At 47.1% G+C, this 25,049-nt stretch overlaps 7 protein-coding genes across 7 annotated transcripts; 3 read left to right on the forward strand and 4 right to left on the reverse strand.

Moving 5' to 3' along the window:
- Positions 1-964: 964 nt before the first annotated feature.
- On the reverse strand, positions 965-3,354 carry AO090701000579 (uncharacterized protein; the record flags this gene model as incomplete). The annotated part of the gene is made up of 3 exons (XM_023237241.1): positions 965-2,955; positions 3,020-3,136; positions 3,204-3,354. The coding sequence occupies 3 exons, from the start codon at positions 3,352-3,354 to the stop codon at positions 965-967; spliced, it is 2,259 nt and encodes a 752-aa protein (XP_023092205.1).
- A 1,702-nt stretch (positions 3,355-5,056) lies between these two features.
- AO090701000578 (NAD(P)/FAD-dependent oxidoreductase) lies at positions 5,057-6,271 on the reverse strand (the record flags this gene model as incomplete). The annotated part of the gene is made up of 1 exon (XM_023237242.1): positions 5,057-6,271. One exon carries the CDS (start codon positions 6,269-6,271, stop codon positions 5,057-5,059), a length of 1,215 nt encoding a protein of 404 aa, XP_023092204.1.
- A 1,255-nt stretch (positions 6,272-7,526) lies between these two features.
- Positions 7,527-8,480, reverse strand: AO090701000577 (PhzF family phenazine biosynthesis protein; the record flags this gene model as incomplete). The annotated part of the gene is made up of 1 exon (XM_001823352.1): positions 7,527-8,480. One exon carries the CDS (start codon positions 8,478-8,480, stop codon positions 7,527-7,529), a length of 954 nt encoding a protein of 317 aa, XP_001823404.1.
- A 1,046-nt stretch (positions 8,481-9,526) lies between these two features.
- Positions 9,527-11,518, forward strand: AO090701000576 (fungal specific transcription factor domain-containing protein; the record flags this gene model as incomplete). The annotated part of the gene is made up of 1 exon (XM_023237243.1): positions 9,527-11,518. One exon carries the CDS (start codon positions 9,527-9,529, stop codon positions 11,516-11,518), a length of 1,992 nt encoding a protein of 663 aa, XP_023092203.1.
- Positions 11,519-12,247: 729 nt separating this feature from the next.
- On the forward strand, positions 12,248-13,045 carry AO090701000575 (O-methyltransferase; the record flags this gene model as incomplete). The annotated part of the gene is made up of 1 exon (XM_023237244.1): positions 12,248-13,045. The coding sequence occupies one exon, from the start codon at positions 12,248-12,250 to the stop codon at positions 13,043-13,045; it is 798 nt and encodes a 265-aa protein (XP_023092202.1).
- Positions 13,046-19,438: 6,393 nt separating this feature from the next.
- Positions 19,439-20,275, reverse strand: AO090701000573 (uncharacterized protein; the record flags this gene model as incomplete). The annotated part of the gene is made up of 1 exon (XM_023237245.1): positions 19,439-20,275. The coding sequence occupies one exon, from the start codon at positions 20,273-20,275 to the stop codon at positions 19,439-19,441; it is 837 nt and encodes a 278-aa protein (XP_023092201.1).
- Positions 20,276-21,940: 1,665 nt separating this feature from the next.
- On the forward strand, positions 21,941-23,056 carry AO090701000572 (putative glycosyl transferase family 8 family; the record flags this gene model as incomplete). The annotated part of the gene is made up of 1 exon (XM_001823348.3): positions 21,941-23,056. One exon carries the CDS (start codon positions 21,941-21,943, stop codon positions 23,054-23,056), a length of 1,116 nt encoding a protein of 371 aa, XP_001823400.1.
- Positions 23,057-25,049: the final 1,993 nt, after the last annotated feature.

A 25,049-nucleotide genomic window follows, 5' to 3' on the forward strand; every position in this document is an offset into this window, starting at 1 on the left:
ATCCAAGTCTGACACATCATCCAACAATGCCGGTGCTATTGCCGGTGGTGTTGTTGGCGGCTGTGCAGGCGTTGCGCTTATAATTGCACTGGTTTGGTTCCTGCTGCGTCGACGGAAACAGGTCACACCTGTCATAAGCCCTAATGCTGGCACACCGGCTACAGAGCTCAAAGGTGTATCTGTAGCGGAGCTTGATAATAATCCTGTTCGTTCAGAGTTATCCGGTGGTCCCAAGACAATGGCCCATGAACTGCCTGTTGATATGCGTTAACAGGAACAGTCGCGGTGACTGTAATTGTAAATACTATGTACAAACATCATCAACACAGGAGGATGTTAAGAGGCATTTCGGCTGTGATACTCTGTGATAGTATGTTTTCTTTTTCTTATACCCCCTGGTGCGGAATATTACTGTCCAGCCTAATGCAATTTTGTTCCTGTACATAACCTTGCTTGAAGTTAGTAGCTTTGCATTCGGATCTGGTTTTGTGGCCATCTTTGTACTTGATATACAAATTATGTCTACAAATTAGTATGTAAATTCAATACGTATATTTGAAAGAATAGTAGAACCAGTTTTCGAGAAGAAGAATTATTATAAATAACTTTTATATCCTTAGCTTATCTATTATGTACTGCAGATAGTGTCTATGTCGAATGACTAGTTCCTATATATCAAACTGAGTGCATAAATTCTTTATCTCTCCATTGACTATATTACTCGGCAGTTTAGGAGATATGTAGATAGGCAATAAGACTATTAGGATTTGGACTAGGAGCAATGTGACGGCCTATCTCTGTATTCTAGTATACATTCGATTACTACTATGAAATAGATTACCTAACATCTTATATAAACTCATCCTGACCGCTTAAAGTCTCATTAAGGTTTGATTCAAGAGCCAAGGGAGGCTCTGTCGTGGGCTACCACGCAAAAGCCATGGTAAATTGAGTTTCCACATGCTCACAGAGGCACCTTAGTTCCATGCTTCTGTGTCCACCAAGGCGAGCGATCCTCGACCGGATTAGCAGGCACATTGACGGTCATCTTCCGCGGTGGGAAAATCCTACTCCGACGAGCTCTTGTAGCCGTCCGCTTCTTCAACCCGAGATGTCCGTTAACACACTCCTTGTTACCCCAAGCAGCATCGGCAGCAGCCTCCCACATCGCAGTAACATCTACGATCATCTCGGGCTCATAGAAGAGACGGCAATCGGCCTTCTCGTAGACAAACTGAGATGGAAGCCCGTCGTCCAGGTTCTCCGGGAGGATATTGTCGCGCACGTTGATGGAGGTATCCGTCGAGCGGTTGGTGGGCAACTCGCTTAGTTCCGTGAGCGCCGTCCAGTTAGCTTTATGTTCCTGACCGGGTTGAGCGGAATCGATGGCCAGTTGCGCGAGAGAGTAAATGTAGGAGAAGGCGAAATTGTTGGATCCCTTGATACCGCCGATTCCCTGCATCGGGTCCGAGGACGGCCGACCGCCGATAGCAATGCTCTTGACGCCGCCCTGGAGACGCATGAACTCGGAGAAGAGAGTACAAGTCGAAGCGCAGTAGCCGTCATACAGCATGACGATGTCCTCGGCTGCAAATGGCTGCGTGAAGTTCCGGCGCGTGCCATACCCCGTGATCTCCATGCCCATGCCGTATGTCTGGTTGACGGTGGTGAGCGGGTCGTCTAGGTCCCACCGGATGATGCTTGTGTATTGGTCGCCGTTGTATTCACGGGGGCCGAACTTCTCTTCGAGGGAGGTGAAGTGCTTGTTTTCCAGGTTTAGGTCGTAGCGGTAGTTTGGTGGTGATTCGAACATTTGGATTTCGTCGTCCGTCGCGCTGTCGGGGTTGAAGTCCTCTGGGAGGACGGCGTTGAACTGCTCGGCCATGGCGGCGAGGGCTTCGGTGTAACGGAAGCGTGTGTATCCGTCCTGGACGATGCTGGGGAATAGCTGCCGGAAGGTGTCGTAGCCTTGGAGGATGTAGCCGCCTCCGTTGCCGGAGAGGTCGATGACGAGCTTGGTCTTACCTGCTGCTTTGGCGTGGCGGAGGAATTTCTCCAGCACAGCTTGGAACTCGGCGGGCGTGCTGGGCTCGAAAGACAACATGCTCAGGACGGCGACTTCGGAGTTCTTGTCTGAGTCGAGGAAGTAGCCGGAGATGACGTTGTCTGAGCTGATAACTTCGGGGTCTGGGTATCCTGGTGCTGGAGTGGCGGTTGCTGTTGCTGCTGGTGATGAGGTGGTTGACGCTGCGGATTCCGTGCTGGATGGGCCTGTGCAGAACTTCTGGTACAGGCTTTGGCCGTCGGTCACTCCGGTGAGGTCGGCTTTGATCTGTGCTGTGGTTCGGTAGGATCTGCTCGTTCCGTTGGCGAACTCGATTACCGTTGTGTTTCCAGGATAGATGTATCCGTAGCGGGCACTTCCTGAGAAGTAACCGTCGAAGCCCGGGGTGCTTGCTGCAAAGGGCTTCGAGAAGAAAAGGGAGTTGTAGAGTGCGTCGGGATCGTTCAGACTTCCTAGCTGGGACCAATACTCGAGGTATTTTACCGCGTCCTCCCCATTGATGGATTTCACTGGAGATGGATCGAGTCCGTTCTCTACCCTTTCGACGATATCGGCTAATAAAGTTAGCACTATTGTCGACGGGGTCTTTGGTGACTTGGTAGGAACAAGCTTACTGTGCACATAGATCTGGGGAGTCTCCTTGCCGTCTAAGCTGACGGAAACCAGACCAACGTTGCGATGGAACGTCAGCACCTTGGTCAGAAGGTCGGGGAAGAAACGGAAGTGTCCGTCATGGGCGAGGTTGAATGCCTTGAAGAGATCCGCTTGGAACTCATATTCACCGGCATATTTGTCAGATTTGATGTTGTCGTACACTTTGTTCAGTTCAGCCCAGATATCCACGGCTGGCTCGAGATAAGCAGAGGGTGGGTTTTTAATATACGAGGTATCTGGTACTCAATGTCAGAATCCTTGTTTGCGACCACGAAGCTGGGATGGCTAAGCTCAACCTACCGGACTGCCACTCCACATAAGGGAAAATCGACTCCATCAACTGGAGAGCCTCCGCCTTCCCGAGAGGAACCGACTTTAAGCAGGCCAGAGCAAGCTCACCATCCACGACCGGGGTAGCTGTAACATGGTGCAAGTTAGTATAAAGCTTCCTCCTGCAACAATGCAAAGTCCACACGAAACCCACCCGACGGTGAAGCCGCTAAAGTCCTAGAGGCCCTACTGCTGATCTGTGCACAAGCATTGCCTGTCCCATTTGTGGCAACCTGTCTCCGAAGGTCTCCTGCTACTGCTCCTGCGGCCAAGGAGCCGACGAGAATAAGGTTCTGCAGCTGCATACCGAGATCTAAGGAGAAAACGACTTGATACACACCTACTTCTCTCTGACCCTGTCGCCAGAACGGACAAAATTCGTCTTATTTATGCTGGAACACTCTGCGGGGAATACCCCGGTGGCCCGTCGGTCGTCCGTGGGGGCTAAGACAGTAATTAAACTAGTTTGCTGATAAGCCTGCTCGTGGCTCCATTTTGGACGCTATCTCCACTTTAGCAAGGCACCGTCGGGCTCGGTTCCGATCGAGCTTGTTCAGGAAGGTGCTTCGCATTGAGTGAGGATACGGGAAGTCCACTTGGTCTCTAATCCCTGGGTTTAGTGCTGGGAGATATTGATAGTGAGAGAATGGTTCTTACTCAGGGTATCCTGGGGTATATTAGGGCATACTCAATGTTTACTGTGACAACCTTCCCGCTATATGACAAGAGCTAAGCTAGATCTAGCGCTAGTTAATTAACCCGGTATCTCCACTGTTGGATGACTACATATTCTCCGCTTATCTAAATAAGACTTTGCCTATCGGCTACAAGTTTTCAGGGTATAATGGATTCTGAACTTATGGGATAATCTTGAATCCTTCGATAAGAATCTCTCCAGGTCTTTGACAAATGTATCCTAAACGTTGACATCGTCTCCCGATCTGCGCCCTTGGTAAGCATGCAAGAATGGAATCATAGAATATTCAGCTTTATTTAATATCCAAGGATGTGGACCGAGTTCCCGTTTGCTTAAGAAACATTAATTGAGTTTGTTATAGGCCCAGCTCACTGCAGCATGCAGCTGTATGAGTCGGGTACTATAATTAGCCATGCAGCTTATATATGCAGCTTATTTGATTTGTATGGATAGCTATGCACCTTATTGCAAATCAAAAAAAAACCTAGTAATTTACTGGTGTCGGTCTGCATGATTTGATATGACAATATCAGGGCGGGTCGGTGATTAGTCTATCTCATTTTATAAGTGGTATATATCTAGCTATTTGCCTCTATGTATAGAGCTTTCAGTTTCCACTTGCACCACGCAGCTAAGCACGTTTTTTCTCACTTCCTGAGGAATTTATATAATAAGTAACTGTAAAAGCACATATCTCTCTTTAGTCTCGTGTAAAGTAGCTAAGCTTCTCCGGGATATAGCCGTTCATATTCCTGGTCAAGACCAACCATTCATGGTCAGCAAATGTCAATCGTTTCTTAATAAGTCAGTGCATAAGGCTGACACGTGTTGGGGAGCCTTTGAAAGAGGGAGAGAAGCGCGAAAGCTCTTGCGCTCGAGGCGCCCGTGATAGATACTTTCTCACGTAAGTTATATCCAAGTGTCTTACTATTAAAGGTCTTAGTACAAAGGTGCGGCTATTACACAGGCCAGGCCTGTGTATAAATACTTACTTTATTAAAAAAACCCACGGAGAAAGGGTACAAGTTCGATGGATTGTCCACCCTCCAAGCTAGGTCTGTTATGGGCGGTATAAAAATAGGACCTCAAACTACGGGGATCAATTTAACGGGTACTGGCGATGGGTTCCCAATTCCCAGGTTTTGTATTGAGCCAAAGAATGGTATCTGCTTATTGATGATAATAGCTTATTTGCTGTATAGCTTAGACAGGATAACTAGAGATTAACTATAAAGATACTTCATCCAATCCCCGCAAATCTAAGATCCATCTAATCAAAAACGATGTATAAAATCCCGGATCCGGTAATTTCAAGTCAAAGTAGGGCCAGGGCTGTCTGGGTCAGCAGCAGCAAACGCTTCGGCACGATTAGCACTAGGCGGATATATCACAACACGGTTGATATTTTCCTTGATCGGTTTAGCCACAGATGCTTTGAACCTGACTGTACGATCCCAGCCCTCAGTGACAACTGCTCCCCATGGGCCCAGGTCAAGGCACGTTCCATATGTAGGTTGAGAGTAGGGCTTAGTCGGAACGTTCAGCAAATCGGCAGCAGCATTGTGCCCGGCAAAGCGGCCGAGGGGCATGGCATGCTGACACGACATCATTGCATAGTGGCCGTTGCCATCTGTTTCGGCCAGGGCTGCATCACCTGCCACAAAGATATCCTTCGCGGATGGAACGCGCAGATCCACATCGACATGAAGACGGCCGCATTTGTCTTTTGCCCCTGGTATCTGCTGCGTCAATGGGGTTGCTTCTAGTCCAGCTGTCCAGAGGACCGTGAGGGACTCAATGCGCTCGCCGCTGGTAGTCACCACACCTTTGTCGTCCACTGACATAACTCCCGCCCCAAGTTTTGTTTCCACCCCCTGCTCTGCTAGGGCTTGAGTAATGACTGGTCGTGGGTTGGCTCCCAGTTCAGGGCCAATTTCGGTGGCCTGTTCGACAATGACGACGCGCACTTCTGCCTCCTGGCCGAGGATCGAACGTAAACGTTCGGGTAGCTCAGCTGCAATTTCAACACCCGTAAAGCCGCCGCCTCCAACGACAACCGTATTGCGAGCCGGGCTAGGAGGAAGGGAGGCTAGACTGTGCAGATGAGCCTCAAAGTCTGCCGCCTCCCCAAGCTGGTCGATGCTGAATGAGTGCCCACGAAGCCCGGGGATATTTGGACGTCTCAAGCGACTGCCGGCTGCTAGCACAAGCCGGTCGTACGAAATGGTCGAACACACCCCAGCTTGGTCCACAATCTTCACCAGGCGTTGCGGGACGTAGATAGTCTCGACTGTGCCTTTGGCAAAGTGGATACCTGTGACACGGAAAAGATCTTCAAGCGAAGCACTCATGTTTTTCGCGCCTGATTCGTACAATCGGGGACGTATAACCAGTGTTGGCTCTGGCGACACGACCGTCACTTCAATGCCGGTAGCTTTCCCTCCGTGCAGGTCAATCAAGCGCATGGCAGCAAGGGCGCTCCACATTCCAGCAAAGCCCGTCCCGATAACCACTATTCTCTGCATCTTGAACTGTTGGAGAACTTGACCGAATCTTTGGTAGGGAATAACTAGCGTTCGGGGTAATATATACACGCTTCGAGGCAATACGTGTAATTCTGTTGCGCAGTCAGTCTTGATGATGGCCGTCGAGATCCTTATATAGGACTGCCGAAGTCACGGTCCGATGGAGACACTTAGTATGAACGAAAGATTCGGCATCTCGCTCTGTTGACAGGGCTTCCCGGATAGGCTAATGGGGTTATCCGGACCCGTAGCCTATCGGGAACCCGAGTGGAGTCACGGTACGGGTATACTTGCTTATACGGAGTACCAGCAGCTCCTTGGTTATGCCTTACAAAATACTCTCGCAATAGTTGAGTTCTATTACAGTTCTATATGGCGGAGATAATATCTAATTCAGAAATATAGCAACCATCGCTTCACGCAGTTAAGGGGTGGTTAAGCCTGGTCATCCTTATTATACTAGATTAGGTACATTTTGAGATACAAACACTGGTAACGCAGGAACGTTCCCTTGGAAAATGAAGTAGTGATGAACTACAATGCATAGCGCCCTCCACATTCAACCCGTGAGAACAAACTTTCCACGTCCAGAATACCGCCCATTAGCATGATCGTGTGCCTCCTGTGCTTCTAAAAGAGGACAAGTCCCCACGACGAAAGACTGCACCGTGCCTCGATCGACAAGTTCAGCGAGATAATGCAAAGCCTCGCTACTACCCTCGACGATGAAAAACAAAGCCCGAACACCGTCTTTCCGAATGCCACGCTTTCATGTTCTTCGACAAAGTTATAACTCGCGGAATCCACAGAGACCAGTACCCCCTATCTAATATATTCATACTTATTCCATTTATTTGTAGGATTGATTAGTGGTTTATCTAGTATAGATAGTCTGCATACTAATGCAAACCGACAAAATCTTGTATTCGAAACGAAATTACAAATAGATACATATTTATAGATATTCTACTTGACTGCAAGTTTAGTCCGTATCTTTGTATAGTTTCATCAAGGAAAGGAGATGATGAAAAATAATTTTTTTCCTTTTTTCAGCAATCTTAGGTCTAGTGATCATTAATAAAAGAACATACAATATAACTATGCAGTCCTAGATCGCCTGTACTTTATTGTCAATTTATCAATTTTTGCTATGGAACAGGTGTTCGACCAATATATGTGGAGTGAGGGATCAACCTGGCTGCTGTTATGAAACCCTAGGCAAGCCCTGAACCACGAATAGAGAGCCTTAAATTGCTTAAACAGAAGGCACAAGAATACCTCCACTCATGATTTGTCTTGCCTTGCCCCCAAGCTGTACCTCCTTTACCCTCCTCACCCCGTCCTCTCCAACATCAACCTTAACCTCGACTGCAATATCACTCTGCCGCCCCATCTCCACGCCCTGTGTCACTTGAAACTGAATTCTTGTCTCGCTATACTTCTGGAGGGCAAGATAGCTTGTCAATGCACACGCTGCCGACCCTGTGGCTGGATCTTCTATCTGATCCTCCACCATCCTCGTTCTCAACTGAACCGTCCTTACCCCAGAGTCCGAGACGCTCGTCCCGGAAATAACATAATAGTACCGCCCGATGAACGTCTCACTCCATTCTACATCAACAAGGTCGCGCATTGCACAAGGGAAAGCGCCTGGTAAAACCTGAGATAACAGATCCAGACTCGGGAGGGGAATAAGAGCAAAAGTCATCCCCTTCACGATGCTGAAAATAGGAGCTTGAAGCTCTGCTGAGCGAATCTCGGGGGTGGAATGCAGGCGGTCCGCACGAAGAGTTGACTCGATGTGGCCGAGAACCTTGGAGTTGAGATGGGTGTCGTGCGGAATAGCAGCGCTAACGAGCCCTTCTCCCGCATCGGAGCGGATGGGAATGGGACCTGCCTTGGTGATGAGCTTGTTGATCCCTTGCGCCTGGAGGTAGCTGGCCGTGCCGATGGTGGGATGGCCGGCAAAGGGGAGCTCCTCGGTCGTCGTGAAAATGTCGATGCGGCGGGTGTGCGGGTCGGGGTCGTTGCTTGGGTCGACATCATGTATGAAAACTGATTCTGAAAGGTTGAATTCTCGAGCAATGGCCTGTTTCTGGGCCTGAGAGAGCGGGGCCCCAGGAGGGAGGTGGACGACACCCAGGGGGTTGCCCTTGAAGGGCGTGGTGGTAAAGACGTCAAGGGTGACGAAGTTGAGATGAGTAGCCATTGTGGATGGTTAAGTGAGGATCTAGAGAAAGAAAAGAACGAAGGAAGGAAGGAAAGAAAGAAAGAAAGAAAGAAAGTGGATTGTATTTTAGTCTTTAAATAACGCCTTGTGAGTCATCATCTCGTATATTTACGACTCGATAAAAATCGATTTGGATGTTAAACTAGACTGTATCGGTTGAAAGACTGTATTAAGTGACGGCGAAGCTTGACGAGAAACCTCCCCACGAACTGAGACTGCAATGGCCAGTACAACAATTCAAGAATTTCCAGCCACAACCTGCTATATAGTTATAGACTTATAGTGATGCAACAACAACCACCACGGGTCCCGTGACTCGTAGATGACTCAGCATTTCTGGGCTGCATCGTCAAAAGCGAAACGAATCTCCTCATCTTGGATATCTTATGTCTAGTCAAGCTTTGCCGATGCCTCCCAGAAAGAAACATAGAATGTCACCCGTAGAGAGAATTGCAGAGGAGCAAGCTCGTCGAAATACGTCTTCTCCTAGGAAGAAAAGCAGGTTATTCCGGTGTCAATTTTGTGCTAGACAATTTCAACGGAATGAGCACTTGCAACGACATGAACGGTTACGTAGGAACTCCAATTCTTGGATGCGAACCCTCCCTCACATATTACAGATACGAAGGAAAAGCCCTTTGGCTGTACCGTCTGCCCACAAACCTTTACCAGAAGGTAAAAACAGATACAGATACTCCTTAAGTGTACACTCGGCTAAAGATGGCTGAATCAGTGACCTTCTCGCACGTCACCTACGCCTCTGCCATACTGCTGCTTCGTCCACTAAAAGTGGATTTGGAGCTCCTTTGGATAAGCGCGGCAAATCGCTGCAGCATTCTGGCTATCTTCTTCATGGTGCAAAAGTAACATCACCACATATCCATGAAGAACAAGACACGGTCGTCACTGCCAATGATCCAGGCCATTCTTCGCCCATATTACCACCCTCCGATACATTCTTGGCTCCCATTTTAGACGCACCTTCCTCTGGTCTCTCGAAGACTCCTAAGGATAATCCAGCCGCAATGTCTGTAGAGGCTCCCGTCGACTCGTCCCAGGTGCTATGGGATCAGTCGGCACCTAATTTTGGTGACTTGACCCACATTATTGACAATATGACTGTAGCATCACAATTAGCCCATGACCAGCCAAACTTGCCACTCTCATTTTCTCTATTCGATGAGATGGTCCCTCAGCCTTCCAGCATTCATTGGCAATATCCTAGTACTACCCCATCTCATGAAGCCACAGGCTTTCGTCAGGTCCCGCATCTATTTGAGGAATTCTCCTCAGCATTCCCTTCCTTTGAAATATTACCGTCAATGCAGACTTACCAAGAACCATGGAAAATTACGCAACAACTTTGGGATAGACTCTTTGCGCAAGTTCAATTCTTTAGTCCCCTTCTTCCGCCTGAATTTGTGCTTCAGTCGCGACATACTTTGACTCGCTACCTCGGAACATACTTCTCGGGATTCCACCGTCATCTGCCATTTCTTCACATCCCTACATTCTCACTAGAGAGGTGTCCAGTTGAACTAATACTCGCCATGGCGGTTATTGGAGCCCAGTCTAACTTTGAATATGATAACGCGAGAATTCTGTTCGAAGCGTCTTATGTCATAGTCCAAGAACGTCTGCGTAACCGCAAAGCGGAGCTTTGCTATAGATCATTCCCAATAGATGATGAGGCATCGGCTGTTTTGCAACCCGGATGTCAGCCATGGATGGAAAGCTCTTTCTCTGTCCTAGAAGTTCCGTCAGACTCGACCGCGGGCCAGGCCGGCATCCCTCAATTCCATCCACTACCTGCTGCACAAACACTCCTTTTGCTCATGGCAATGGCAACATGGGGCAATTCAAAGGCCATATATAACAAAGCCTTTGGTCTACAAAACACAATAGTCAATCTTGTGCGAAAGGAAGAATTCCTGAAGGTGCAAACTCAGACACCGGAAGGCGTTGGCTGGCGTCAATGGGTTCAAATCGAAGGGTTCAAGCGGACAATCGCTATAATATACTGCTTTTTAAATTTCCACACTATAGTCAATGATACCCCGCCCCCCATTCGAACCTCAGAACTGATCATCAACCTACCTTCGCGGGAAGCAGATTGGGCGGCCCAGACTGAGAAGGAGTGGCAGGAAATCCGGGGTAGATCGGAACCTGAGCCAGAATTTCAATCATATTTTTCGAATCTCTTCCTAGAGCGAAAGGAGGACAACGAAATCGTCAAGGGATATTCCTCACTGGGTGGATACACCCTCATATTGGCTTTGATTCAACACATCTACTTCCTACGCGAGTTGAGCAAATACAAACCTGGCTCAGAACAGAGCCTTTCTCCAGCAGATGCAGCAAACGTGGAGCAAGCACTGAGGAACTGGGAGAGTGGATGGTATACAGACCCAGAATCATCCCTCAGTCCTGGAAATCCACAAGGCCCAATTTCCTTCAACTCCACAGCTTTGCTTCGAATGGCCTATATTCGGCTGGTTGTGGATGTGGGTCCGTGGCGCGCTCTAAACACTCATAATCCTTACGAGATTGCGATGTCTATGCACCAAAGTCCGCCCCTAACACCCTCTACTAAACTGTCACACGCAGTGCTGTACGCTGCGCACGCACTCAGCATTCCGGTTAAAATGGGCGTCAGTATCGTGACACGTAGTCAGGCCTTTACTTGGTCCCTCCAGCATTCACTCTGTGCACTTGAGTGCGCTTTCGTGGTTAGCAAGTGGTTGCTTGCCATGCAAAATCGGACGTCCGAGGTGCCCGTCGATAAGGAGGAAACAACCCTGGTTGTCTATCTCACTGATATTGTGACAGAGGCAGACCCTGCGATGGGTTCGGTGAGAGGCGGCGGGGAGATACCACACCTTTCTAAATTGTGTGTTCGGGTCATCAAGCTTTGGGCGAAACTTCTGAGCGGGGAAGCACACTGGGACGTAGTACGCATGATTGGAAAAGTGTTAGAAGCATATGGTTACATCTTAGAGAAAGAGCTCTTAGTGTAATCAATACTGTGAAATATTACAATACCCTTGACATGGTAGTTTTGTGTAGTAGTACTTCTAAATAAACTGATTATCGTTCAATTTCAGACTCTTGCTTATACTCATACTAGTTTGCAAAGCTTCTCCTAAGGGTATATGTATAAGTGAAGTAGATGAACTAACTCAGTACTCCAAAATGCCAAGGCATGCTCCCTCCCCACTTTGATCACCTACGAAAAAAGCCCTAATGAGGGGCACCAGATTTAATGTATTCTTGGCATTATGGGGGATTTTGCCGTGAACATTGATTCTTCGGTCCTTAACTCACGATACTCGCGCTCTATGAACCCACAATATACTTAATATCATTGATTCCATATTGGCGGCACTTCCAGCGCGCAGACGAGACCGGACTGCCGCCAGAGCCTATGGTCGTAGACACGAACAACGATGTAAGGACAAGCTTTTGAAGTTCCGAGAGGCCGAGCCCGGATATTTCCGCGGTACCAAGGATTGAGCTAACCGTATACAGTCTGGTTCCAAGTCTCCAAAAAGCCAAGACCATCAACCATATAACTGGGCACATACAACGTCCGGAAAGACATGTACCTACTTCGTATTATATAGTGAGCTTAGCAACAATTTGAGTCATCAAGTTAGTGTCTGCACCTGTCAGAGACCATAAATAGCACTGCTTTCGGCCAGGTTCTCACGATCCCAACCTTATCAACCAACGTCTTCCAATTCAATATGTCCTCCCCATCACCCGTGGATGCACCGCCCCATGTGCTCCAACTTTTATCAAAACTCCATAAATTGTCGTTGGAGCAGGAAGCTACCATCGCTAAAACTGGCAAGGTCTTCTCGGCCACGGTCATAGGTGACTTCGAGGACAAGCTCCCTGAGAAGGATGCGACAGCCGAGTTCGACAAGCTGATGCTCGATAAATTTATTGCTCTCGATGAGGATAAATGTCAGTTTGTATATCAATTAATCAACGCGATGGGAGCCACGAATGTGGTGGAGGCGGGAACCAGTTTCGGCGTCAGCACTATCTATCTAGCTCTCGCGGTAGCTAAAACGAAGGCTGCGACAGGAAAGCCCGGTGTGGTCATCGCCACAGAGAAAGAGCCAGAGAAGGCAAAGATTGCACGAGTCTACTGGAAGCAATGTGGCCCCGCGGTGGAGAATGAGATTGACTTTCGCGAGGGCGATCTCCTCGAAACGCTGAAGGAGAACCTGCCAGAGGTCGACTTACTCTTACTGGATAGTAAGTATATCCCGTCCACGTGGTCCTGTGCTTGTTGTTGGGCACCAACTAACCGTCTTCGACTAGTCTGGTCGAAACTTGCCCTCCCAACTCTCAAAACAGTCCAGCCGCATCTTCGACACGGCGCCGTGGTCCTTACCGACAACACTATCTCGGGTGCTCAAGGATATGCGGACTTGTTGGCTTACCTCAGAGAACCAGGAAATGGATTTCGCAATATGACTTTGCCATTCACCAATGGGCTTGAGATGAGTGTTTATCTACCAGAGAACAAATAAGCTATTGCACCTTATGCACTAAGCGCTGTGCCCTGACGTTATCAATGCTGCCGTTTCCTTTGCTATTAGCTTCCCACAATTCTATGTATTCAACCCGTGTTCTGCGTTATAGAAGTGAATGACATGTTGCATGGTAATTCTTCCTAGCTGGTTTCTTCGAGTGCTGTACTGAGTAGTGGCCTGTTGCATCCTATGGGGAGCGGTGGGCTGACAATTTGCCTGATACAAGTCATAACACTAATCAGTTTGATATCGCCAACTTTACCGCGGCAAAGTGGTGGGTCCAGCACTGAAAGCAATGTACTAGGCTCAGAGAGCTTTGTCTCCCTCTCCCTTCGTCTCCCTCCCAAACCAGTCAATCTTCCAGGTCATTATTTACTCAACCTCATGCAAGAATGTACAGGCTAGAAATGAATATCTTTTCCTTTCTCTTTGGTAGACGAATTCACTAGTCTCAGTTGGCCGCGGACCCACCTCTTCCTGCGGGCGTTCCGTAAAGCTTTTGCCTCGGCCAGATACAACTCTTGGATACCTCCACCCGTATCATTACACTCTTTTCATTGCATGATAAGCCATAGGAAGATTCCGGGAATTCAAGAGTTGAACTATCACAATCATCTTCGCTCTATAGCACTTCTTTCAGACCCTTGATCCCCATATCCAACGCCTCCGTCAGCACCTCCAAGGTTTTCTTCTCCTGGGCCGACAAGTGTCTGATGGACACTGGTGTGCGGTCTTCGCCCGTTGTGATTAAAACCTAGGTACCGGACACCGTAATCGATAGATTCTTGACTTTACTTCGGGATGAATGGTTCCCTGATTGGACACTCGTATGCGGAAACTGTGGAGACTGTTAAGAAATAAGTTGCTGCGCTTAGTTATTCTCAAATTCTCGGTTGTCAATTTTGTCGAGTGTCTCGCTTCAACTAGTCTACTTGAACATGCCATATGGCTAAGCATCTAATTGACACTTCAATTCAATGCTATTTGCCCTTGGAATGTTTCGTCGCGGGAGTTTGGCTTCTCCAGCAGCGACAACAACGGCCTCAACTGGAGAAGCCAAACCCCCGCGACGAAACATTCCAAGGGTAATGGGAAGCGTTGATTAATGTGGGGGTATATTGGCACGTTGGCGCGTTCCTTAGAACAATAATAATATAGCGATATAGGCGATTTCATTCGTCTCTTCGAGCGGAAAAGCAGGCGTATGAATGAGGGGAAACAATCAAATTTAATAAGTTAGGGAGCTATGGTTTTATATACAGGTGGTAGCCACGTAGTGGAGGGTCTCTATGAGGCGCCCCGTAGGGGAACCCTACAGAGTAGAATCTTTTCGTAGTGGAGGTACAATATTATTGATTTTCAATCTTAAAGCTAAATACTTTTTATAGAAACCAAATCAAGGGTACCCTAATACTAGCTGACACAATAATCTTGGTTTTGTAGACTATTGTCCTGTAACTAATAATAAGTAATAGTCTTAGGTAGAGGTTAGCAATCTTAAAAGAGTTACTCCAATATTATTAAGATATGGCCGCTATTGGGAAGTTTATTTGGATAAGTCAGTTTTTTTACCAAGGCAATAATTAGAGTATTTTTTTTTGCTTTGTTTTAAATTTCTAGGAAATCATTAAGCGAGCGCTAATCCTTATTATATCCGCTGTTCAGGCAGTTACTGAGCGCATCATTCAGCTCTTGAGTCGACGCTTTGAATAAGTAAAATATTTGATTATTCCCGAATTATACCATTTTGTTCTAATGGACAGAGAAAGTCAGGGAGTCCGAAAGACAGAGCTAGTAAATCGCTGAAACAGTCTTCCTGCAGCTCTGATTAAGCCTGCGACGCAGGCGTACAGTAAATACCTTGTCCTGCTTTGATAACTGTTGCCAGTTCATCCCTAGACAAATTCAGTTCTTTCTCTGAACAACCTGGCATTAATATCCATTTCAGCACAGCAAGGCTTTTCAGAGTACTAGCGGCTTTCAAACGATACTTCAAGTGGCTTTGACACGGAAATCAAAAATGGTTCGGGTTCCCTGGATCTCACACGTCTAGACCTCTCCATAACCCGCAAACGGGGTAGGGACCAAACCCGCGCGGGTTATGGGTCAGCCATGACCAACACGAGGTAAAATCATCTAGCCATCCATGCTGAATACGCTAACTTATAACCTAAAAGAAGTTAAATACGTCCGAGACTCTACTGTGTGGTGTCGAGGCCAATGACTCAACCAGCGCAGATTTCTATCACTCGGCTTGCGTCTATCCAGAATCATGTAACCATACCTCAGCTCAAGGGAGATATGGATTGAAAATAAATTCCTTTACAGAAGCCAGGTGGCTTTGGAACCCTTGTGCCCTCCGGTAAGCCTCATCAAACCTTATCAACGACATTGAAAAGGTGTATCTATTAGGGTTGCTATGCTGCTACATTAGTTTGAATTTAAATAGGAGAATATGGCTTCACAGCTACTGCGAAACCGCCATTGCCACTCCTTGACAGTCTACTAGTTAGATCCTATTATATCCACAAAGTAGCGCTCAGGATCGAATTATTAGAAAAGGAGTAACAATAGATACAAGGACGTTGGATAGACGTAACGATGACAATAGATACAAATTTCGGGATCTACTTGCGGGTATATACGTATCCATCACTGTTATTATGTCGATTCAGCATCCTCGTATCTTCACACCTGTGGGCTTTGGCATTGGCTCAATATGCCGTAATTAGGCAACGATAGTCTTGATTCCAGTATAGCGATTGCATATAAAGTATCTTAGATCGGATCACGATGATAGATCAACAGGTTGGCTCCCTCAGTACTATTGCGTACGGATGTCCTTCAATCCGACTTTTCGTTCAGCAGATAGGCACGGTAGTCTTAAAGACTGCTAACAGACAATGCACTCATTATCCCGTCACAACGCTGGTATACGTGACAGAGAGACTTGCGTCAGCACGTCGGACAACTAATGAGAAAGTCCGCATGTATTTGTATCGAAGCCAAAAATAGATACTATTGAATGTCATGAGACGGTAGTTCGTGTATATCTAAATTCTTGGTCACGGAGCTCTAGGTGTGGCTCCATCCACAATCAATGAATCAGGATGAAAAGAAGTCAAGTCGGGTGAGGTTGGATTGATTCTAAGGTTCAACAAATAAGCTTTAGCGGGTACTACTCGCCAAAGCAGGCTAGACCATTTAGCCCATGGTACGTACTAGGCTTAAAGCCCCCTCGGAAATAGCCAACCGTTACATGGTCAGTCACAGCGAAGACAATGACAATGACACCCGGTTAACAGAAAAAGAAAACCGAACAGAGAGTACCAAGAAGCTTGCCCCATGTTGTATGTCACGAAGGGACTGACTTAATCCTTTTCTCCATGGACAATAATGTTTCCCATCCTTGTGGACCAACAGCCAATCTATCGTAAACAAAGCTCTGAAATACTTCCTGGGAGGCCGGTTACATATCACACGACATAATCCCTAGGCCATCGATCTACGATACAAGTAGTGTGCATATTAGCGTTACCGCACATCCCTGATCTGGCACCAAGTTTTATCCACTCGATCATTTCGCTAGTTTTCTAGTATCGGCAATTCCTTTTCGTCACTTGAAGTCATGGCGTTGCATGTCACTCAATGGGCCGTCAATTACCAGCTATTCCTTGACGACTCATCCACTATCAGAAGTGCCAGCCCAAACGAGAAAAATAATTTCTTTGCATCTTATAATACCCGTGTCGCGGTAAATTTCCAAACCCTTGAAGCCAACTTTTGGATCTGGACCAATATCTTGGCCGCCATCCATCCTCCTCCGGGAACAAGGGTTCACCTTCATGTCCGTGAGGAACACCAGGGGGACTACGATACCGAGTACCAGTTCGCAGACACTCGTATTCGTCTCGTTGGTGCAGGTCTTGTCTGGCACTACCTTGAACCAGTCCACGACGACAGAGATTATCGAGCAATCCTGCTATTCCGGGGAACATCCCTGAACCCGGCCACATATCGAACTCAGAATGGACTACTTGACAGAGAGCCCATGGGTGCTTGGGCGGACGGTAATCTGTTTGGTGTAGCCAGGATGAGCTTTCCGTTGATCCATGACGAGATCGCAACATGGTTAGATACGCAATCTAACGTCCACAGACGAAATATTACATTCATTGGATCGAGTCTAGGTGGAGCTCTATCAATGAGATCACTCAAGTGTCACTTGAAACACCAAAATCCAGGTTGCAATCAGTCTGAGCTATATGTATATAGTTCGCCGGGTTTGGAAAGAAAACATGCGAGGGAGCTTACAAGGCTAAGAGGAGAGAATTTCCGGCAAATGCATGCATATTGGCACGCCCGTGATGCCATAGCTCTTACAGGCTATTATCCAAGAGTTGTTGGGCAAGAGTTCTCTCAAAGTCGGCCACATGCATCTGCCGCTAGCCGAACGGTCCCTAAAAAACTCTCATTTCTCAAAAAGCATCTTTTACCTTTCCTATCTATTCAAGAGGGTTGGGGAGTTATCTTAGCTTATTCTAGGAACACTGTCGATGAAGGGCCCACAGTTAGTGGGTTTTATCGATATTCTTCAAAAGTAATTAGGCAGTTTCCACTGGGATTTCCATGTTGTTGGTTGATTACGGGTGGTATGGGTTTACTAACACAGTCCAGGAAAGCGCTTAGCCGTATATTTGATAGGAAAGTGGAAGATTTCTGTGGACATCATCATTGATCTTTTAGATAAGTTGCTGGAATACGGTGGTATTAATTATAGTGCGTAAAGTGCATGTTAGTCGCTTGTCATATGGGCATCAATGTGCAATAATGGTTATTTCAGCTCAGGATCCACAACACCTTGAGCTATGGTCAAGCTCTTTGTGCTCAGAGAAGTATATCTACGATCAGCTACAAGAATGAACGTGGTCAAAAAATGACCGTCTATATGCCAAAATCTTGTGTCTTAGAAGGCAAGGCAGTCGTCCAACGACCTACAAAAAAAGCCGGCGAGCAAAAACATACAACAGGAGGGATTCGCTGGTGGTCACCCACCCAACTACTAACCTCCCGGCGTGTGGCTTAAGTACGGCTGAGCGGACGGGAAGCCCTGTTCTCCACACCCTATGGTCGTATGTACTGGCTTTGTAGTTACAGAGGGTTATATAGTGTATTCATGCCTTCCTGATCCTTATGTTCTAGCCGCGCGACCAGGACGCTTAGGTGGGGATGGGGGTGGTAGTGAAATGGTCGACATATTATACATATAATATCTAATCAATATATATAGAATTGGTAGAGATATACAGCTTTAAAAATTAGTCGAAGGTTTTGCCCCGCCCCTCATACTACCACTATACGGTCTCCCATAACCGCTCCCACTACTTCTCTAAACCTGCCATGATTAATATTTGTAAGTTTCATCCACCAACATCTGCTCCCAGAAGTAACTGGAGCAATCGGTACATGCTCAAAGAATATTTCTTAGTTAAAGTTACTAACCTATAAGAGCCGAGGACACTATTACCAGCTAAATTAAAGGTCACATATGTACATCATAACGATGAGATGACCAACCTTAGAAGGTTGTTGCAAGAACCGTGGATGAAAGGCAAGGTAGATCACCAACCGACTGCTACAGTTGCTTTGATCATTGACTGTAGGGTAGTAGTTGACCTCTGACCATAGCGTCGTAACAGGCAACACAAACTGTGCTAAAAGATATCTTGCACGCCGCCTTGTCGATCGTCTACACACATACCCACAAGGGCATTATCGATCGTCCAATCGATCTTACTTCTCTGTTTTACTTGATCTTTATCACGCAATGAATCGGTCCCTCTGTTCCCCCTTGTTTGTGTGTCCTTGATTTATTCTCGCTTATGATAGTAGCCCATTTGTAGTATTATATTCTTTCGTCGGGGACATATTAATCATTAATAGGGTAGAGTCTTTGCATCAATGCCCGAAAAGGGTGAAACTAAGCATCTAATACAATAGTAAAAGATATAGTAATAGATTAATGAAAAGCAGAGAGGCAGTTATGGAAACAATATGAGTACTAAATGTCGAACAGTATCAACAAAGCTCTAACGCTGATTAGTTTTGTTAACAGTAATTTACGACGTAAGAAATAACTGCTAGATATACTTCCACAAATAGTCTACAGGGAGGCAAATTACAAATATACTTTGATAAAGATCCGGAAGATGCTTTGTATAGGAGGTATAACGGCGGACTGCTTGCTAGAGTGTCTTCGCTTGCTGAGAAACTGGAACTCCACAATTCAAACAGGGATATAGGTACAAGTGTCGCACATGCGAAGTCAACTTAATGGTTTCATGGGTATGTCAATGGAGTGAAAAGAATCGATACTTCGGATAGTATCCATTATTGTCGGTTGCTGGTAGCGTCTGGCAGTTCATAAACTGGTGGTGGTGTAGGACCTAAGCCAGCGTCAAGTTTCTGAACAGGGTACTGTTGGAACTTGGATGAATCTCTAGCTGTCCGCATATCCCAAGCGTCTTGGGCACTTGTTGGCGACTTCACTTTCTCGGCCTTGCTGCGACGCGCGAGAAACCAAACCAAGGCAGCGAGGATAGCTGCTCCGGCCACCCCACCAACAACACCCCCTGCAATAGCCCCGGTATTGGTACTGGATGATGGTGTGGATGGACTCGATGAGTTGGATGGCGTAGGCTCTGCAGTATGTGTAGTTGAAATACTCGAGGTAGTCGAAACACTTGTGAAAGACGATAGAGTGGCCGAAGATGTAGGGGTTGATGACACTAAACGCCTCTTAGTGGCGAAAGCTAATGAAGAGTAGGATTTGTTGCCGCGATAGATAGTGAAGTAGTGTATAATCGACATACCTGTTCCAGATCTCATCACCGTGAGAGTACTCAACCAATCCACCGAGGCATAATCAGACATTACACAGCCGACATATCCATCTGTGTCCCTGTTCCCGGTGTTCACTGTCTTGATAGCGAGTTCCCCTTGATCACAGCAAAAAAAGTCATTCGCGTGGAAGAGGTTCCAGGTACCGTTTGCACATTGCTCTGGGACACTTCCAACGTGCGACTTCCGGCAGACGGTTGTACTCTCTCCTCCCGGGCAATATGAGTCGGAGGGACAACATGCAACAAAATCATTCCAGGTTGTGCCGCAGTCCGTTTCATAGTCCATACAGGACTTCTCCCTCCGAAGAGCATAACCTTCAGACATTTTATGCCGAAATTATACCGTGGTGAAGCATTAGTGAGTCATTAAGCGTGTTGTATGCGGAAGTTTCACCTGCACCCACTGAATATAGGGTAAGGGGTAACCGTGGTCCCAGTCCCCATGCACCCCGTCTGCGAGGAAGAAGCGGGGAAATATGAATTTTTGCCAATAGGGGTTTGTTGGTTGAGACTCAAACAAATCTAGCGCTGTAATTTACCAGGGTAAGGGACCAGGGAAGGTCGACGGGGGCTTTCATTTTCTAAGCGAATCGATTGCTGCATTAGCTGCCGGGGTACTAACCCAGCGCTTCGCGGCGACGAGCGTGGATAGAGTAGCCTATGCCATTTCGAGCTTTAGGACTGCCAAGAAAGGAGACAGCCTTGGGTTTACGAGTCAGTTCACTCCAAGGGCCACGGGTTTCCCCCGGCACCAATACTGATTTGTACAACGCAAGGTCCAACCCACGGTAGGCTGAGCGGGTCAATTTTTTAGTAACCTGGCCAAAAGTCCCATCATCCAAAGCTACTTGGTACAAATATCACGTAAAAGGAAGTCCGGAGCGGTGTTTGGATTATTCCCCGGAAAATACTTGGCGTAGCTTCTCATCATTTAAGTTGTTATTTTGCGAGGCCAGTACCCACGCCACTCTACACATATACCCTATACTGACTATCCTCCAGCACATGAGCAGGTTTGAAAAAGATGAGTCCAGGCCCACAGCCGTCAAAGTGGTTACAGAGACCCGAAACCGACTACGAGAGATGGCTTCGCAAGCAAGATGAGCATTTCAAGCCCGGGGATCGGCCGATTTATGGACCAGACATGGAAGGCACCAACGACATGTATGAGACTGGGAGAGATAAAGATGCAGATAAATCATTGTCGAACAGTCAGAAAGAACCCACGCCCCATGGCCACTTTACAGGACAACGAAATATGCCTAGTCTATCCTCCACAAGCCTACTACCTCAATTCAACAACTACGCGATTATAGGCACTTTATTAGTGTCTATCGTTCTTACCGTTGCTATCCTTAAATCAGCAAAAGCTTTTCGAAAAAGACGCCGCCGAGGGGGTGTCATGCTGCTATCCGAGAATCCTGGCAATAGGTGAACGCGCCGAGATACACCAAATTCCGATCGTAGTGAATGTTTACTCAAAGTCTGACGGTTGGATGATACCAAAGCAACAACATGACATGTATTGAGGATAGTAGGATAATGTAAAATTGAGGCGTATCGCCTTACTGCGTCTGGCGAGCATGTCATTTTCTACGTTATTTTGCACGGCTAGCTCTCCTTTTCTAGTATTGATTAGGGCTGAAGTCCACGTACCTTATCCTAATGAACTCCGGATATTGTGAATCCAAAACAAAACCTCACAAGGGCTTGATCGGTTTCAAAATGCTCTCCATTTTGGGCAGGGTAGATTTAGGTAATTAGCAAGGCTTGATCATGTGAGATTTTAATGAGTGGGGAATAAATAGTAAGACACATTTTTTAGCGCCCCAACCCACGCCTTCTCCTAATGCATCTTCATGCTGGTTCTTTTCCAAAGTGTTGTATCTATCTTGTGCACTGTTCGTAACAACTCGCCGGATAGTGTGTGGTTCCTCCAGTTTCTTTCTTTCAAATCCTTCATGATTCCGACGGCCCACGGCTCCTCAACATGCCAGGGTTTTTGGGATGGAAGTCGTCATCGCGAGTGGGAAGGTTTGTATTACTCGTTACTGGAACGGTACTAGCCCTTGCTTTGATTCAGGGAGTAGCCTTAATATCTCAACCGATCACTGTCCATGTTAATACGCCGTCTATAAATCATGAGAGCCTACAGAGTTCTCCCAGCACGACTCCGATTGACACCACCTCGCCAATTGTCACGGAACCTGCAGAAGTCTCTCAAAAGCCAAATTACGCCTTTGCAACAATAATCACTGGAGAAGGGGACACTGAGACGGAGGTCAAAGATGCCTATTTCACCGCAACACGACTACTCACCTATCAACTTTTATACAGCCCTCAAACGAAGTCGCGATCAGGCCATATTCCCTTTCTTGTCCTAGTTACGAAGGAAGTACCCCAAGAGCAACGGGACATTCTCACAAAGGAGGGTGCTACGGTCATTCCAGCTGAAACCCTTGAAAGGGAATGGATCCACCCAAAATGGAGTCGCTGGATCGATGTTCTTGCGAAGTTGAACTTGTGGAGGCTTACTGAATTCGAAAAGATCGCGTTTATGGATGCCGACAGTATTATCCTCCATCCTTTAGATGATATCTTCACCGATCCCACCACGGATATCCAGCAAACCGTCCCCCCTCGAGAAGGTGTGGATGATAACATGAACATTACTGTTCCTCTGCCTGAAACATACCTCCTCTCCGGTATTCATGATCGGTGGGTAGAGATGGCACTACCCCCAGTTCCTGGAAAAGAGTTTTATGTGGCAAACAATTATATGAATGCAGGCTTCTTCGTCTGTTCACCCTCCGAGCTACTCTTCAACTACTATGTTTCCCTTCTCGATACGCCGGACCGATTCGATGCGTCATACCCGGAGCAAAATCTTTTGAACTTCGCTCATAAAACAGACAGCCGCATGCCTTGGCGTGAATTGGGACCTGGGTGGAATCATAAACCGATAGCTGTTAGTAAGGATGATCTGGAGAACTTCAAGTCTCTTCATCAGAAATGGTGGCGCCCGATCGCTGATAAGGATGCTGCTGAGTATATTCGGAATACAGTACAAGAGATGGAAGACTTCTTCCAACACAGGACAATATGATGACTAGATATACCCCTTCTGCGAACGTCAAATGCGCTATAATGTATATAAATTGCATGATTTGCTACTTTCCTTATACCGGGAATTAACGAATTAAGTAATACAGAAAAAGGGGGATGGAGAGACGACGTATGGATTTGGACCAGGATATTGTTCCCTGATACCAATCCAGACTATGGCTCTGAAGAATATGTACGTAGTATGACTGCATAATTTTGAGGATAGCAGCCTATCGCTTTTGCGTTGTTGCTACCCTTACCATCATGCATAGCGATGACGTTAGAGCGCACCAGCCCGCCGTGGCAGTGGGTTGTTGACTCAGAAAACTCCTCTTAGCCAAGGCGAAACCGGAAAGACTCCACTACCCGAGGGACACGGTAAGCCTCTCGCGTGCTGAATACCCCCTAGAGGGGGCAGCAGGGGTATAAAAACAGGCGCCTCGTATTATTCCCTTATTAGGGTGGGTGCGGCCACTAGGAGAAAAAGTGCACGGCGCTAAGACGGAACTCCCAATCATCCGCGAGGGCCCACGATGCTCGTTAGCGCTGGGCCCCATAGCCTCTAATTACTAGGACGGTCCACCCAGGGTTTTAGTGACACAAGATAATCTAACCCGGCTGTTCCAATTCTCTTGATCGTCTGTGACTCTGCGAGACCAACACCTGAGACCCTAGACACCCTGCCCTGTCGTCCGAGTTAGGGCGAGCTCAATGGTGTATTATATATCGTCTATATCTGCCCTCCCCTGATCCAACAGAACTGCGATACCTACAACGTACACATTGCTAGCAAACGAGTATGTGCTCAGGTTTGGTTTATGTAAAAAGGCTAACGGTGGCAGCAGGAAGCGAAGACCCACCAGGATATTGACGGTCCCCAGTAAATAGAAATGCCTCGGATTCTCGGGCAAAGATCACGATTCTTGCAGCAGTGGAGGCCGCTGACCGACTACGAACGATGGCTCCAAGAACATAATGAAAACTACCAAGTTGGAGAGGATGCAGAGTACCATCCATCTATTCCTGGAGTTCATGGTGAAGCCTCTGTATTTCACCGTGTGATAGACGATAGTCCACGGCAAAGAGCTGGTGATGCCCATCCCTCACATTCCGACGTCACACTGCCCCAATCGCATAAGCCTCATGGCGAGTTTTTGAACCAGTTGGGTGCTGGGACCCCCTCCAAACTGAGAGACGCTTTGACCGACGGCTTTCGAGGGCATTGCCCATATCAGCTGGCGCTATTCTTTGTCGTGGTTATAGTTTTCCTACATATTGTAAAGGGCCTTCAAAAACAACGCCTGGATGCAAATGCTCCTCCAGCGCCCAGACCAAAACAGTATGTTAACCTTCAAATCGATGAAAAGCTCCTAGTATAAGCTGCCCCCACTAGAGTGGGACAACAATGATAACGTATGGGAGCTTAGCTGTCTGTTTCTCTTCTCTTTTTGTATTTTTTTCTTCTCTTATTTTGTTTCCACTTTGCTTTTCTTTTTCTTTTTATATTGGTTTCTTAACAGCCTCTCCTTCCAGAGAAGGATATGTCCATGGCATCTGCGCCTTAGTCCTGTTCATGTGCAGTTTTGGCATCCTGCGACCTGCCTGTTATGATGTAATCGGCCTGCTGTCATATTATTAAGAAAAGGGGGGGGGAAATAAAAATAAAAATAAAAATAAAAATAAAGGAAAGGAAAGGAACGGTGCACCCTCCTCCCCGTGGGTTCCTGTGCCAGCTGTCGGACGCGAAGCCTCTAGCCGAGCCTCTAACACTAACCCTATAATGGGAGGAGATGTACTTCGGGCTGACACTTAACGCAACCTTTTAGACCCCGGCCCGTGCCGATCTAACCCGATCCGTCGTTGCCGCAGTCAACTTACAGGAAGCTAAACACGCACAAATTTGCGCTCTGACGTCTTAGTTAAGCGCCATTACGTTTGATTGGCGCGATGTAACCCTAATATGCTATACTCCACATATTCATTCACATTGGTCA

Source organism: Aspergillus oryzae, chromosome 5, assembly GCF_000184455.2.
Source record: "Aspergillus oryzae RIB40 DNA, chromosome 5".
Lineage (NCBI taxonomy): Eukaryota > Fungi > Ascomycota > Eurotiomycetes > Eurotiales > Aspergillaceae > Aspergillus > Aspergillus oryzae.